Genomic DNA, 16,497 nt, shown 5'->3' with positions numbered 1-16,497 from the left:
AGATCTCTCTTTATGAAGCTGAAATTCTCTTCTTTTAAATAAAGTACTTTATATAAAAAAGCAACTATTCTCAGTTGATGAAAAGAGAGCGATGTCAGTCTTTTCCCTTTTTACCTAATTATAGCGTATGACGTGTTAATGTGACCCCGCTCACTGATAAAAACATAGTTTATTACGTATCTAACCTCGTCCTAACCTTTCGTCTTGCTGCGCAGTGAGGAGGATCCTGTACAAAAGTACCTCAGTTACCAGTTTCATTTTGAGGAGCACGGATTCAGCTGATGCAGTAAGTCATTTATTCTTAAGTGCTTTGTTCTAATCGCGTTACTGAATAATGTCTGTAACCTGCACAAAGACTTTTGTTTAAATATCAAATGCGTGTCTGATAGGAAGGAATAGACGAATTCACAGACGTGTGCACTGTGCGTTAATTCACTTTCGCCCCTACATAAGACTATATGGGCTATTCTATTCTGATCTGTAAAACCAAAAAGACTGTTTAAATATGAATCGGGTGTGTGAATGAACGTTCATTTAGTTAGACGGTTTCTGCTCATATTATTATTTTTCAAGATCTTTCAAACTCTAACTTTGAACCAATTCTACAAAATGGCCCATATAACCTATTTGACCAGGATTTGTTTCCAGGTATGACTAAAAATGGGTTTTGACTTTTATTTATACTTAAATTTTATATATATATAGAGAGAGAGTTCAGATGCAAAAGCCTCCAAGTACCATTTAAAAATTTTCTTCTAGAATGATCATTTTTAGAATGATAATTTTTATATAGTAATTTCACTTAAATGGCAATGAGACTACCTATTAATTGTCATTTAAGTGCATTAATTGTCCGACGTCCGAGAGGAGAAATCCGAGGAAAGGGGGCGTGTTGCTAGTCAACATCTGTCGTCCGATTCGGATCTCCGAGACGGATGAATAATAGAACGCACCCAGAGAATGAGAAGCGTGAGATCCTGTCAGCAGCGACAGATCTTAAAGTGACAGGGGGCATTAACACTAGAAGTGCCAGAATTCCAAAACTACTAGAACGGCCACAAACGGTCATTTTGACCGTTAGATTCAAAACAGTGTTGATGAATAATTTTCGTAATTATTTTTGTCAACCACATTTTTTCAAAGACGAAAACGAGACGATAACTAAATAAAAACTAGGTTTGAATGACAAAAACTATGACGAAAATGTTAGATAGTGACGATTTGCGACGCGGTCAAGGCTATAATAATAGGACTCGCAGAACTAGTGAACAGCCCATGCAGCAAAACAAACAGCGCAGGACAGGGCAGAACATCTGGATCCGCCGTGTCTGATGATAGCAGCCGTCTCTTTTTGCTTGATGTGGACTCTGACTCTGAATCACTCTCTGATGAGGAGGAAATTTTAACTTGCACCCAGGAAACGTCGCTGTCACTTTCCACCTCCGATTGTTCCCCTGCATCCGAATTATAGATAACTGTAGTCCGGTTTTATTTGCTTATTTCTGATCAACAACTAATGTAGAAATTATTATAGCAAACACCGCTAGGTGACCGGACGGACCATTCTGTTGACAGTTGAGAGAGAACACGATCAACCGCGGGATATTTAACAAAAAAATACCGCAAAATTCAGTGCGGTCAATATGACCATCTATGGCCGAAATAGGTAAATATGTTCATTTTTTTTGTTTTGCCTTACGTTTGCGTAACTTAATTTATATCAAAAGCATTTTAAATGAAAATACAGACAATTTTAGGAAAAGTCAGGTACCAGCAGGATTTTATTATTTTTTTCAACAAAGTTATTATAGATATAAAATTCAAAACGGTCAAAATGACCGTTGTGGCCGTTCTAGTGTTAATTCTGTCTGTCAGTTAAGTTAACCTAAAGAACAGAGGGAACAGAAAATTACTATCTGCACTTGACTAAAGAATGCTTGTAGCTTTGATAAGGATAAATCTATATTTCATTTATAATATATGCAGGGCAGACTGTTTTATATCATTTTATATATATATATATATATATATATATATATATATATATATATAATTGTAATAATCCAGTGAAATTTTTGAATGCACAAGGATTCTGACAACAGCCAATGCTCCACACGGAGGTCGGATCTCATCATCCCATCATCCCATCATCGAGTGCATCTAAGAATTATATGAAGAAACAGAAAAAAACAGAGACTAAGACCAGAAGAACTGCGGCAACGTCTCGAAGGTAGTGCCTGTCTGCCTGCAAAGCTATAGTACTGTGAAAAAGCACTTGTGTAAAAATGCTGTAAATGAGAATGTTTTCCAAAATAATGTCATAATCATAAATAGATTTTATTTATCAATTCACTTTTATTAGTTAACTAAATCAAATCAATAGGTGTTTAGTACCCTTTACGTTTAAAACAGCTTTTGTCCAGGTATTGCGCATAGTTTTTAGTTTTGCAGGTTTTTTCTAGGGTCTTTGGAAACGCCGCAGTTCTTCTGGTCTTAGTCCAGAAGAATTTTTATATATTAGGGCTGTGCAAAAATTAATTGTGATTAATCGCATCCAAAATAAAAGGCTGTGTTTACATAATATATTTGTGTGTGCTGTATATAATAATTTTGTATATATAATACCTATGCATGCATGTATATATTTAAGAATTATTTGCACTTAAATTCTGTATATATATAAATACATAATCTATATTATATAAATATAAATATTTTATATATGAATAACACATTTTCTTAAATATATATTATACATGCATGTGTGTGTATTTATATATACAATATATATATTTGTGTGTGTATGTGTATATATATATATTATATGTAGGGATAATTATCGCAATATAATTTTTCAGCGAAGAATACAAATGTCAAGTTTAAACCAGTTTAAAGGCAGATGAAACACGAAAAGGAGAATCACTGCGTGCAACGATACAGTCAGAATCTGAATTGATACTGAATCCATTTAGCCTACCATGGATTTACTGTAACGTTAGCCTATAGTAATATTAACTGCACCATGAAATGTGGGATGTACATATTGAATTGTATAATATTATTATTGTAGACAATGTATTAAGTGACTAATGGAATATAAGTACAGTATTTAATAATGTATTTAACTGTTAGGCTACTGTTTTCATACAAATACCACAGAAACCATAAAGTTACATTTTGACATGACAGTGAGGAGCTAAGTTATAGGCTATACCTGGTTTTATCTGTGGTTATCATGATCTAAATGCATGGTACTGGATGACCAATGGTTAATTTTTAATAAAACTCAGTCAGAATATTACATTTTACCAAATAAAAATGTGGTCGTTACATTTAAAAAACAAAAAACAGATGTAACTATTTTTGTTAATGAACATAAATGTAATATTAGCTTGAGTGAGGATGCAGATTTACTGTCAACTCACTGTCAAATATGCATTTCAAGACAAAACATGTCATTTGAATAGTGCAGCCTGCACTGCAAACTGTGCTCAAGAAATATTTTTCTTTTCAGATATTTATTTTAAGGAAAAATGTTTGAATGTTCTACCTCATATTTGTGAAATGTTCACCTGTTTGGCAAGTGTTTGTCATGATATGTTCTGACAATAAAGAGTAGTTTAAAACCACAAATAATGCTCTGGTTTATACAACTTTCACTTAGGAGCAAAAATCTGCCTTTAAACTTGAAAGAAATAAAGATTTGACATTTATCGTGATAATTATCGATATCCACTGATATAAAAAAAATGATTGTGATATTTTTTTGACCATATCGCCCAGCCCTACTCTGAACTGACTACCAGATAATGAAGAATATCAAAGACTTTATGAGTCGCTGTCCACGACAGTCCTAAACCTGCCAAAGTACCAGCACGATAAACACACACAGCAAAATAGCGTCTAATAATCACTGTCCAGAAAATCCTGAGATATAGTTTTATCAATATCACACAGCCCTAGTGTGCCGTCATGCACTGAACACCAGCTGACATCGGTGTCCTGTGAAGGATTTAAATAAACTTTTGTCTTTCTTTCCACTCTTTTGCAGATTTTGCGGTGGAAGTCGAAGAAATGCTAGAAATAGAGATAATCAAGGTAAACACTACATGCAGCCGATGGCTCTCATTCAGATATTACATCATCGAGACACTATGGTTTTTATTCATGGTTTGAATTTTCTAGTTCTTTTTTATTCATTTTAATTTTAGCTAGATGTATTTTAGTACATGGTTAAATTAAAGATAAAACGAGTTAGACGACTAGCCGAAATAATCTCAATAATCAATTTTCATTGTTTGTTTTGCAGTTTTCTTTCCAAGTAGGTCAAGTTATGTTTAACACAGCTTTTATAGGTAGTAGAAAAATAATAATAAAAAGAAATTTGTCAATAATGAAGGATTATTGCTTATTTATAATAATTATTTTTTTAGGCTCCATGTTTTTTTATCACTCTTAAAGGGTCTTTATACTTTTGGAAGGATTGTCCCTTTGCATCACAAACAAATGTGTTTACCTTGACACTTGACCCTTTACTCATTAAAGTCATTGCAATGAACAAATGGAAACTAATGCCCTACTTGCTAACAAATGCACTAATATTCATCAGTCAAGTAATGAATGCAATCTAAATTCAGATCTGAAAGTTAGATCAACCCTAAACATTGCAATCTGATGCACATATCTGTTTACATAGAAACCGCATGTATTCTGAACTAAATTTCAGCGTATGCGCTGATCGATTAATGCGTTTACATGAAGGCATTTCAGCCATCACTGATATATCGGTAATAAGCAGATCTTTGGTGTGCATGAGTGTATCTCGACGAGTTCTTGATGTGTGTGTGTGTGGTCAGGTGGAGGACCCGGGATGCCTGTGGGCGCGGGTCCTGAGAGGAGCAGGCGTTCAGCCGGACAGCCCTGAGGAGTACGAGCACCTGAGGGTGCAGATGAACCTCTTCTACCACAAGGTCAACATGGACCTCCAGAAGCTGAAGCCTGCAGAACTGAAGCTGGGGCTGGTATGTCAGATCAGGAATATGAAGAATAATAACTTCCTGTGGTTCATATTTGGGGGTTTGTGGTGTCACATGCTCTACCAGTCTGAAAACTCACTCATATCATGGTTTTAGAAGGCTAAATATCATTTAATCAGAGCTATGGCATAACCGGAGAAGAAACATTAAACAAATCTTCTATGTGAGCTGCTGATCTCGAGACTCTGTTCTACACACTGGACACTCGCTTTTCCTCTTAAAAAAAAAATAATAATAATTATTACCAACATATGCAAATGTTGATGTTAAAAGATTTAAGTTCATGAGAAACATCTAAAATTCAAGTATGTCTAAAGTGACATAAGTGTCAAAAGTGTTGATTTATAATGCCTAATGCGACATTTACTTCATTTTAAGTGAGATTATACATTAAATATTAGTAAATTATTTAATTCTAACTAAATTTTCTTCATGTAAAAGAGGTGTGTTTTGAGTGTTTGATCCTTTAGTGTTAAGGTCATTGCACACCGTGTCTGAAATTCTCGTTCGAAGTTTTCGCACGTTAAAAATAGATACGACCTCAGACCTCACGTCGTGTCAATAGACCATTTCACAAGATGTAAACAACACTGGTCCAGAAGCACTTCCTGTTTCAGTTTTTTAACACCACATAAAAGCTGGGATAAAATACAACCAACAGAACATTTAAAACTGAATCAAAAAGTTAAAGAAACATCTTTAAGATGTTTTCTTTACATGTGAAATAAAGAAAACAGTTACAAACTGAAACAGGAAGTGCTTCTGGACCAGTGTTGTTTACATCTTGTGAAATGGTCTATAGGTGCATTTCTGTTCCAGATCTTCGCAAAACTTTTGCGAATTTTAAGTGAGATAATAACATTAAATATTAGTAAGTTATTTGATTGTAATAGTACATTTTCTTTCGCATGTAAAAGAGGCGTGTTTTGAGTGTTTGATCCTTTAGTGTTAAGGTCATTGCACACGACTTTTTCGCACGTAAAAAAAAAATGACCTCGGACCTCACGTCGTGTCAATAGGTGCATTTCCATTACAGATTTGCGCAAAACTTTTGCGAATTTTTTCTAAATGTCGACAGAAAATTTATTTCGGAATGACGCGTTTCCATTTTCCTCTCGTGACAAGTCTTTCCAAACATGGCAACGGATGTTGGTTTATGTATCCCAGCCACTGCACTGGCTGTTATTATTAATCGAAGGAGATGTGTATGTGTGTGTGTGTTATCCAAGCATTAATGGCAAGTAAAGCCTGTGAGCGGCTTGTATGAGGTGTGTTTCTGGGAGTTTCTCCCCCTGATCCGCTTCCAGCTCGTGATTGTGGCATTTCTTTGAGGTTTAGAATCCAGTATTCCCATAATTCTTTTGTCTTTTATGTATTTAATAGAGAACTCAGTCTCGTCCTCTGTCGAACACGCTCGTCATTTATGTCAGGTGACTGTAAATGCGCAAAAACTCTTTCCATTGCAGTTTTGTGTAATATTCATTTTTTTTGCCTGAAAACCCACCTCCTGTGAGCATAAAAATGTTTTTGCGATAAATGGGAGTTTTCGCGAAATTGACGTGTTTCCATTGAGCGTATTTTCAATTTGCGCAATTTGAAGTGTAATGTGAATGCGACTTATCACGTTTACACACTGCCTCCGAAACTGTCATCCGTAATTTTTTTTCTTTTTTTGTGCATTTTTCGCATCCGTAGCAAGCAGCCAACGAATCACGAATACCAATAAACGCATATGAAAATTTCAGACTTCAATTTTTTCAAATTTCGGAAAAGTGTGCAAGGACCTTTACCCTGCGCATGCGATTCTTTATGGCATCATATTACCTTCATAGAGGTCGTTTTTATTTTTTAACGTGCGAGAATTTCAGACTCCGCTCTGTCTCTCTCTCTCAGGTGTGTGTGGTGTTCAGTCTGGCTCTGAAGAGCTGGTGTCGTGCCGTGGTCGAGTCCGTCATCGAGGGGTCGCTGGACTCTCAGGCCTGGTGTTTGTTGGTAGACCACGGAGATCACATCATCGTCAGAGCGGATGAGTACGAAGCCTTTTAAACATTTAAATTCAAATATCCTGAATTGGTTTTATCAAGTGTAAAGGGATAGACTCTGCATTTACTCGCCTTCATGCCATCAATATCTTCTGGAGTGAAACGATCGGTGTTTGTGAGAAAAATACTCAAAATATTTTACTTTAAAGAATAAATCATTGTTTTCGATCTACTGTCGTACGAGTGCCATGTAAACTTTAAAACGCATTTACGTTTGTGTTAAGCAATGTATTATAGTTAAAAATGCAATTTGTTTTTACACACAAGTATCGTTTGGCTTCAGAAAACTTTGATCCGTCCACTTGGGTCATGTGGATTACCATTGCCATTGTTGCGTTTGGTGTATTATTCATTATATTCCTAAGAATCTTCGTTAGTGTTGTTCTGAAGAAAGAAAGCGATGGCATGAGGGTGAGTAAATTATGCGAGAATTTTAATTTTGGGATGAACTGTCCCTTTAAGGTCATAAATATCTTATGGTGTATCAGAAGTTTTAAAGGAGTAGTTCAAAGTAGTAGTGTTGTCACGGTACCAAAATTTCAGTATTCGGTACCAATACCAGTAAAAATTCACGGTTCTCTGTACCAATTTCGGTACCAAAGCTTAGTTTAAATTTACATATATTTAAGTGTTTATCACAGTTACAAGTGTGGAAACTGTACATTTGCATTATAAACACTTTAGAAAAAGATTAGATAAAATGACCTAAAATAAACAATAGTATGCACGAACACATTTTTAAAGTTGTTTGTAAAGTTTTAATCCATTAACATTTATTTAATGCACAATGAATGAAGTGAACAAACATGAACAATCAAGTGTTTGTATTAAATAACATTTGCAAACATATTTATGTTGTAAAAATATATTGTTCACTCAATGTGTTGATATGAACTAAGTAATGTTGATGAATGGTATCCTATTGTAGCATTACCAAACTATACAGGAGATAAAACATGTTTTATTTGATTTGACTGTACTTTTATTTAATCTAAAACTGCATTCATATTTAATTTTAAAAAGGCTTTTTAAACCTGCCGAGTTATAAAGGCAAGAATACGCCTAGAACTGGCACTGACATTAAATTACATAAATAGGGATGCGTCGATACTAATACCAGTACTCTGGTGTCGGGTGGATACTACTGTGCTCGTGTACTCGCAGGGGCGAAAATTTCATCAAAATGTTGGGGGGGACAATAAACATAACAATTCTCAAGAGCAAATTTTGAAGGGGACACCAATAATACAGGCAAAACAATAGAGAGGAAAGCCTTACTACTATTATTAGTGTAGCATGGAGATCATTTCATTATACTTCTTAAAATTTATTTCTGGTTTAAGCCAGCGGCGAATCTGTTTACATACTCTCCTCACGCAGCGCAGCGATTTCATTTCATTCATTGACTCATTCTTTAACTATATTAAATGATAAACCAACTAAATCACAGTGAAAGCGTTACAATCTAAATGCACAGCGCACCCGGACTTTCTCACCAGTGTATGGCCAGCAATATTGTAATGTTTAATGACATGAAGATAATGTCTGTTCTAAGTTATTATTGTACTGTACAATTAAAAACAATCGTTGCTGAGTCTGCGGTCTGAAAACTTTACCTCAGAGCATCCGTTAACTGAATGAATTGAGAATCTCACCTGAAAAATCCAATAACACCAGCAATTGTCATTCAAGCAGCTGATTTCTGTAAATAAATGCAAAACTAAATGCATATTGCAGCATAGGGCGAAGTCAGGATCCGTCAGCACCGATTTGAGACAAAAATAATTTAAATTGTATATAAAACTATGTAAATGGCGCTCTGCGGCGCAGCAGGGTTTTGAACACGGTCCTGAGCCGTTGCTGGGCGCCGCGGACAGACGCCGAACGGCGGCGCCGGTGTGTGTACACTCATAGAGAATAATGTGTTCGAATTGTGGCGCTGCGCGACGCGACGCGACGCTTCTCATCCGGTGTGCGACCCCTTTACTGGAGTTCCACAACTACTCAAAAACTATGTTTTTCTCTCCCGCCACCGGAATATGTGTGTCTGAGGTAAAAGGGACGGAGGCGTCTGAGGTAAAAGGGACGGAGGCAGTGGACCAATGCACTGTGAGGCAAGGGAGGGGGTCTCAAAATGTTTAACGCTTTTTTCGATATTGCCCCGTTTGCATTTGTGTTATTTTATTTCTTAATTATTTTAAGAACATAGCATTACATTATTTACAATACACATATTTTAATGTTTTTTTTTGGGGGGGGACAACCCTTAGATAGGGGGGGTCCTGACCCCCCCGACCCCCCCGTGATTTCCGCCTATGTGTACTCGTAAAACTACCCCGAAAGCACTTTAGAGGCCGTTCACATATCGCGCGTGTTTTTTATTATTATATTTTTGCGCGTGCTTATTCTCTCCAAAGCGCTTGCTCTCACGCGGCGTCTGTCGTTGCTATGCAACGAGTTTTTATTATGAGCGCGCTTGCCTCGCGCCTATATTTGAAATTGCGAATTTGCATGTAATCGGCCTCTTATGGCAACGTGACATTAGCCTAATCCAAAATATTTCCATATGTGGCTCTTTCCTCCTTTCGTTTCAACAAGTGGATTCAGAGAGAGAGCGATATATCAGCGTTATGAAGAGGACGCAACTGTGCACCTTTCAGACAGCGCGTCTAGAACTGGATAGGTATTCGGTACCTAGAAAAGCTGGTACCGTAACATTTTTTTTTTTTTAGTACCGACTTGGTACCGAAGTACCGAGTTTTTTGACAACACTACAAAGTAGCATACTGTAGTTTCCTCACCCCCATGTCATCCAAGATGTCCATGTCTTTCTTTTTTCAGATGAAAACAAATTAAGGTTTTTGATGAAAATGTTCCAGGATTTTCGCCATATAATGGACTTCAATGGGAACCAAACGGTTCAAGGGCTTTAAACGACACCAGATGACGAATAAGGGTCTTATCTAGCGAAACGATCACTCATTTAAAAAATAAATAAAAATCTAAGTTTTATAAGCACAAATGCTCGCCTTGCTCTGTTCTGTGATGGTCCCCATTGAAGTCCATTATATGGAGAAAATCCTGTAATGTTTTCACCAAAAACCTTCATTTGTTTTCGACTGAAGAAAGAAAGACATGGACATCTTGGATGACTTGGGGGTGAGTAAATTATCAGCAAAAGTTTTTTTTTAAAAGTGAACTAATCCTTTTATCTATCATTTTAAGAGGTCTTAATTTGGGGACAGAAATAAATGGCCTAATGTGATTATAACATTTTTAAAGTATGATTTACGTAAATGCAAGTGCTGCTGGTACTTTTGATGAATTATGACAGCGTTTGCATGATGTTTGTAATATTTTGTATAGAGTTATAAGAAACTAGTGCATATAATTATCTTCCTATCATATTGAGTGAGCAGCTGGAAAAAGTAAAGCATGAGAATTTCAAAGTAGTCCCAGTGTGTTTTTGACGTCTTTATAATTAAAAGTCTTTTAAATGCATGAAGCGTTTTTAGTTCCACTTTATTTTAGCTGTCCACTTTGCTTCCTCTCGGTGTGAAGATTAGGGCTGGGAATTGGCAAAAATGTGTCGATTCGATAGTATTGCGATATTTGGGCCAGGATTCAATTTTACTGTGATTCTTAACATAATGTGATGCAGCAAGTGTTGCGATTCAATTCTGCGATATATTGCGATTCATGTCCCCATATTAATCAAAGGCATTACAAAAAAAAAGAGGAAAATAAGACTCCTCAACTCACTTCAAATGGATAATTTATAATTAAATATTGCAATACTTTGCGCTACTGTATCGATATAATTGCGTGCGCAAAATATTGCGATATTTTCCCCCACCATTAGTATCTGTATCTGCTCTCAGTGTCAGGACTCCTCTGGAGAAGTTCCTGCAGCTGCCCTTCAGGGTGCGCCGCTTCAGCCTGGCTGGGATTCGCCCCATGACCCTTCAGGTGCCGGTCTCCGGAGACACGGCCGAGCTGGTGTAAGTCCCTCTCCTGAAGCAGTCTCTGTGCTGCACGCGCAGGTATTCTGATGCTCTGTTTCCCTGTCTGATCTCAGGCCCTCCTCAACGTGGGACAGCTCTGCCACCAAATACTTGCACAATCTGCTACAAGGTAAGAGTGTGCTGTGGTTCTACAGCGGCTCCTCCTGTCGGCGTCGGCCGGAGTGACTGCAGTCACACGCACTGAACGTCAGCATTGGTTTTCAGCTGCAAAAAAAATCACACCTAAAACGGGAAAGAGCTTTGAGATTGACTTTATAACTAGATTTTATAACAGACTGTTGAAAGATACAGAACAGAAGCAAATGAATCGATGCAATTCACCGAAACAACCGGATCCAGACAGATACAGCTGGATTTCAGTCATTTCGTGTCAGTATGCTGAATTATGGGGTAAAATCATACTGTATTCACAACTAAATTAAATATTTACCACCGTATATTCTGAATAATTGGGTGTTTTTAAATAAACACTGACAGAAAACTACACCAGTTTTACGGCTGGACGAAATGATGTATATAACACTGATATAGTGATCACATGGATTTAGACCTAAATTGTATTTATATGAAGCCTTCACAGGCAAATCAGGCTCCGAATATATCCGAATATAAATCAGGATATTCAAATATCCAAATATAAATCAGGAAACATGATTCCTGCTGCATGTCGAGATCCACGATCACGGGATGTGTGTGAGGAACACTATCAAGCTTTAGTTTAACTGATAATGGTTTGTTTTCTCAGTTTAACTCCAGCAGCTCTTCTGACACTCGTGTTCCTGTGGGAAACTTGCCTCCATGCATTCCTGCATTGTGTGTTTATAGACGCTCTGTGTGTTTCTAGTGTCGACTCTGGCGGAAGCCGTTCTGTGTGAAACGCTTGCCGGCTGCTCTGCCGTTGAACTCTACTTGACTATCAATGACACAAAGGTAAAGTGTGTTTATGTGATATGCTGAGCAGGATCTCAGACAGCTGCTGAGTGCCAGTCCGCTGTCGTTGAGCAGATCTGTGTGAACCATGAGCTCGTGGCCAAGAAGTTTGCCTGTTTCGTGAGTGAGAAGTCGAGCGTGCCGGACGGGAACAGGAATGGAGACCGGGCTCCTGTCAGCCTGGCGTGGGACATTTACTCCCGTCCTCAAGATCTCTTGGAGATGAAGGGCTGCTGTCCGGTCAAAGCTTCGCCCGCGCCCGATATCCCCCAGAATCCCCAACGAACCGAGCGGAGAGATGGTCCGCAACCACAGACAGGTCAGGTTTGGGGAGATCTTTTACTCTTTAAAAAAAAAAAAAAAAAAGAAGTCTCTTCTGCTCACCAAGGCTGCATTTATTTGACCAAAAAAACAACAACTGTGAAATATTATTAGAGTTTTAAATATCTGTTTTCTATGTGGATATACAGTAAAATATATTGGTTTGTTTTGTTTGTTGACGGACAAAGACAAATGGACATAACCTAATTATCACAAAAAAAAGGAGAAAAAAAATCTTTAAATGATTTAATTTTTATATATATAAGATTTATTATATTTTATTTTATTTGACTTCTAACAATAACGAATTTCACTAGTAAATTGCTGTTGAACGACAAAAACAACCACCAGATGGGAAAAATATATTTTACAAAACCTTTAAATGCACCACAACGCACCGTCGCTGTTGGACCTTCTGACACTAGGTTCCCGAGAGGCTGGGTGACTGTGTTGCTGCGTCCCAATTCGCTTACTTATACTACGTCCTAAAAGTATGTACTCTTTTTGTGAGGAAAAAGTACATACTTTTGAATGTGTAGCAAAAGAGTAGGCAATTTGGGACATACTATCAGGTCATCTTTAACAGACAGCTCTGTCGCGTGCTGCGTGCATCCTGTCACCGTAAACTGCCCTGTCAATCATCTTGTCACAGTTAAAACCCTCCATTCTATCTAATTTTATTTCCTACCGTTTCGGAGAGCGCGTTCATCTGCCAGTTGTGGGTCTTTCATGCTCTCCTCGTGTTTGCAATTTGAATATAATGATGCATTTAAAACGTAATGGCTAAACGTGTCTTTACAAAAGTTCACAATGCTGCTGCAAATGCAATATAATGTGGACAACATTGAATAAATTCATTTTCGTCAGGTTAGATACTGATAATTAATCACTCAAAGCTCTTTATCTAAACCTCTATACACAACCGCGGGGACTCGCGCGTCCTCCGTTTCGACTACGTGTCTGTAGTTTTTTAACACTTTTACTCGTGTTTGTAGTTCTAACCGAATCCTCGTCCAACGCGCAATGGTTTGTGGGCAATATCAGCCGTGTGCATCGATCTACACTTCGGATTCTGACCGGAAAAAGTAGACCATCCGGGTATCTTTGAAACACTCATTTCAACATACTACGATTTGGGACGTACTAATTCTATTTTCGAATACTATTTAGGACGGATAGTATGCGAATTGGGAAGCAGGGTGTGTGTTTTTTAACCCTTTCCCAAGCCACATCTCAACCGAGATAAATGTCTGCTCTGGATTAAGTTATGCGGTAGACCACAACACCAACTAAACGTGGATAAATTAAACAAGGATGTCTACATCTGATCTAAGTTAAGTCAACAACGTATTTGAACGTTATCTTTAAAATCTCTAACGTTGGACGTACATTAGAAAACATTAAAGTTAGCTTCTAGCTGCGTTGTACATCATGTCACTTAGCTTCATTAATGGCTCGTTTCCACTGAGTGGTACGGTACGGTACAGTTCGGTTCGGTACGCAATTATTTGCGTTTGCACTGTCAAAAGTTGTGAATAGTACCAAAAAGCCGAACCGTACCGTACCACTTTTTGGGTACCCTTCCGTTGGGGTACCTAGCACTAAAAGGAGGAGCTAGACTCACTGCAAAATGTGATTGGTGGACAGAGGATCGTCACTCGCGTGTGCTACAAGGGCATTAGAAGCATACAGTTGAAATATAATTCTACTGTTATTGTGTCACGAAATGTAGTTTTAAGAGTTGTTCAGGCGAGAAAGTAGTTTTTTAAAGCTCAAATCTGTGGTTTATTTATAGATTTATGATAATTTGACTGAGATCCATTCTAAGCGATCACCGGACGCTCGCGCTCGTGTCCCCCGCCTGGAACAGCCTTTCCTCGGCTAGTCGTCCTGATGTTTGCCGCTGACTCGGACGTCTCTGTAGTGGTTAAACATGAGATGTAGTTCGTCTTGTATAAACCTAACAGGTGATCTTTGGTCTCGTGAATCTATAATTCGTTCCCTGGCCAATAGTTTTGGCAGAAGGCTACGTGAAGTTTCATATCTTTGAGCGCTGAATTTGTATATTTGACTGACTGAATTGTTTCTTTATGATATGTAAGCTTTACTGTATATCTTTTTGTACCTTTTACTTATACTTTTATAATGCCTATTATTGATAAAACTGAAATTCAACAAAAAGATAGTTTGTAATTTTTAATTATTTTATTTTATAACAAGATCATCTAATGTTGTTTATTGCAACATTTGTACCAATGCGATATGCAATACGTTAACGTTACATATTGCCGGGCATATGTTTAATATTTTTAAATTTAAACGAAGAGGTAGGCAGGCAGGGTTGTTTTATATTTAGTTTTGTTATAAATATAATGTTACATACATTCAGTGACTATAATCAATAGGCTATGCATTGCCTGAACCACATTTGTGTGCTTATAATGTTTAAAATGTATTTAAATGAAATCGAAAAGAAGCAGAGTGGTTTTATTGTCGTCTAAAATGAACATACAGAGATAACCGGAGTCGCAGAGCGAGCTGAGTGCCGCGTTCAAGAACGCACTGTTCGATTAGCAGAATTACTGGACTCGCGTCCTCGGGAGTCATTGAGTCGGATTTTGCGTTGGCTACTTGATATTGAGAAACGCCTAATGCCAGCGCTTGTTTCTAGTGACAAACATGCCGATAAGCAAGAACAAGATGATCAAGATCTGCTGTCTGTCATCCATTGTTGTTTACTATGTCGCTTTCTTCGTGCGAAAATGACTTCGATCGCTTCTTTCCAGCAAACACCATGCCTATCAAGTAAGGGTACTGTTGGCGGTGGAAACGCAAGCCGGATCATGATGTACCCGACCTGACCCGACCCGTACTGTACCGTACCGTACCCCTCAGTGGAAACGAGCCATAACGTATCTGTAAATAACCGAGATAACAAATGTTAACAATGTTGTGCTGAATGATTCATGTAAATACCGCAGCACCAAACAGTGATGGCAACGATATGCGGTTTATCACGTTTACACTATGACCTGTTGAAGCTGAAGCTTTCCATCGACCTACTCAACAATAAAATGATTAATATAACCCTCCAATGCATAGTTAAGGCCCTTTAGGTGACTTCAAAATGATATATAATAGGGGTGGCACGGTTCACAAAACCCACGGTTCGGTTTGTATCACGGTTTTAGGGTCACGGTTTTCGGTTCTGTACGGTTCTTGTTATTTTTTCTTTTAATCTTTAACACTCCAGAAATGTACTTCAGCATGTGATATATAGCTTAATTATCCACACTTTAGGATACAGTATTAAAAATATATATATTATATTCATGCAATCATGCACAAACTGAATTTGACTCTTTGACTTTAAGCACATTTTGGGACTATCTCAGAGGAAAGCTAGGTGAGATTTAGATACAGCAAGAGAGAAGAAATTGACATGCTTTTTGTTTATTTGGCAAAAAAAGGAGAATGTGTATCACTATCATACAAGAACTTGTGCATTTTTTTCACATAAATCTTATTTACACAAAGAAATTAACTTTCATGTATCAACTGCTAACTTTTGTAGCTCTTACCAAAATTCTATCTTTTAAAAGAAAAAGAGAGCAACTCTTAAAACACTGTCTTTTAAATGTAAATATACATGAAACATCATTGCCTATAGATAATTAAGCTATAGCAATAGCAAAGGCCATAAACATAAAGTGAAATTTAAGTTCAACCTCAACACAAAAACAGTATCAACAATGCTTCTATTCCCAAAATGTGAGGGTACTTTTTTCCACTTAAAATTAAAGTGCAGGATTTGGAAACGTATGACTGAAGCTCTTATCTATACATAAAGTGCCACTGTAGTTAAATTAAAATATCATAACATGAAATCCAAAATGTTCCCACACACCGGACTTATACCATAGACTTATACGACGCTGGCGCGTCCTCCAACTCCCTCATCTCTCCCACTTGCCATTTCTCCGCGTGCCGTGACCTGCAGCGCTCCATACTCCACTTTTACTGGCTTGTTTACTAACTTGAACCGGCGCTGCACAGAGCGATCGGTAATGACATCAAATACCGCGAAAGTGATGAATGCATACGGAGCCGACTCTCGCTAGATTGATGTTATTCACCGATCGC

The 16,497-nt window shown here is 37.5% G+C and overlaps 1 protein-coding gene across 7 annotated transcripts in view; it reads left to right on the top strand.

The window, feature by feature from the left end:
• tdrd12 (tudor domain containing 12) overlaps positions 1–16,497 on the top strand; it is a 76,273-nt gene that overhangs the window by 12,503 nt on the left and 47,273 nt on the right. For 3 of the 7 annotated variants that reach the window (XM_089127424.1, XM_089127425.1, XM_089127426.1), the window contains exons 2-9: positions 216–286; positions 4,052–4,098; positions 4,857–5,021; positions 6,930–7,066; positions 10,960–11,079; positions 11,157–11,212; positions 11,948–12,033; positions 12,109–12,352. In XM_089127424.1, coding sequence (XP_088983550.1) covers positions 4,075–4,098; positions 4,857–5,021; positions 6,930–7,066; positions 10,960–11,079; positions 11,157–11,212; positions 11,948–12,033; positions 12,109–12,352 — 832 coding nt within the window. In that variant the 5' untranslated portion in view covers positions 216–286; positions 4,052–4,074. Of the gene's footprint in view, positions 1–215; positions 287–2,088; positions 2,231–4,051; positions 4,099–4,856; positions 5,022–6,929; positions 7,067–10,959; positions 11,080–11,156; positions 11,213–11,947; positions 12,034–12,108; positions 12,353–16,497 lie in introns of all 7 variants that reach the window. The other 4 variants (XM_089127427.1, XM_089127428.1, XM_089127430.1 and 1 more) reach the window with 2 other exon arrangements.

Source organism: Pimephales promelas, chromosome 25 (genome assembly GCF_988280905.1).
Source record: "Pimephales promelas chromosome 25, fPimPro1.hap1.1, whole genome shotgun sequence".
Taxonomy (NCBI): domain Eukaryota; kingdom Metazoa; phylum Chordata; class Actinopteri; order Cypriniformes; family Leuciscidae; genus Pimephales; species Pimephales promelas.
Note: the sequence above shows the minus strand (reverse complement) of the source record. Positions and strands in the feature narration are given on the sequence as shown.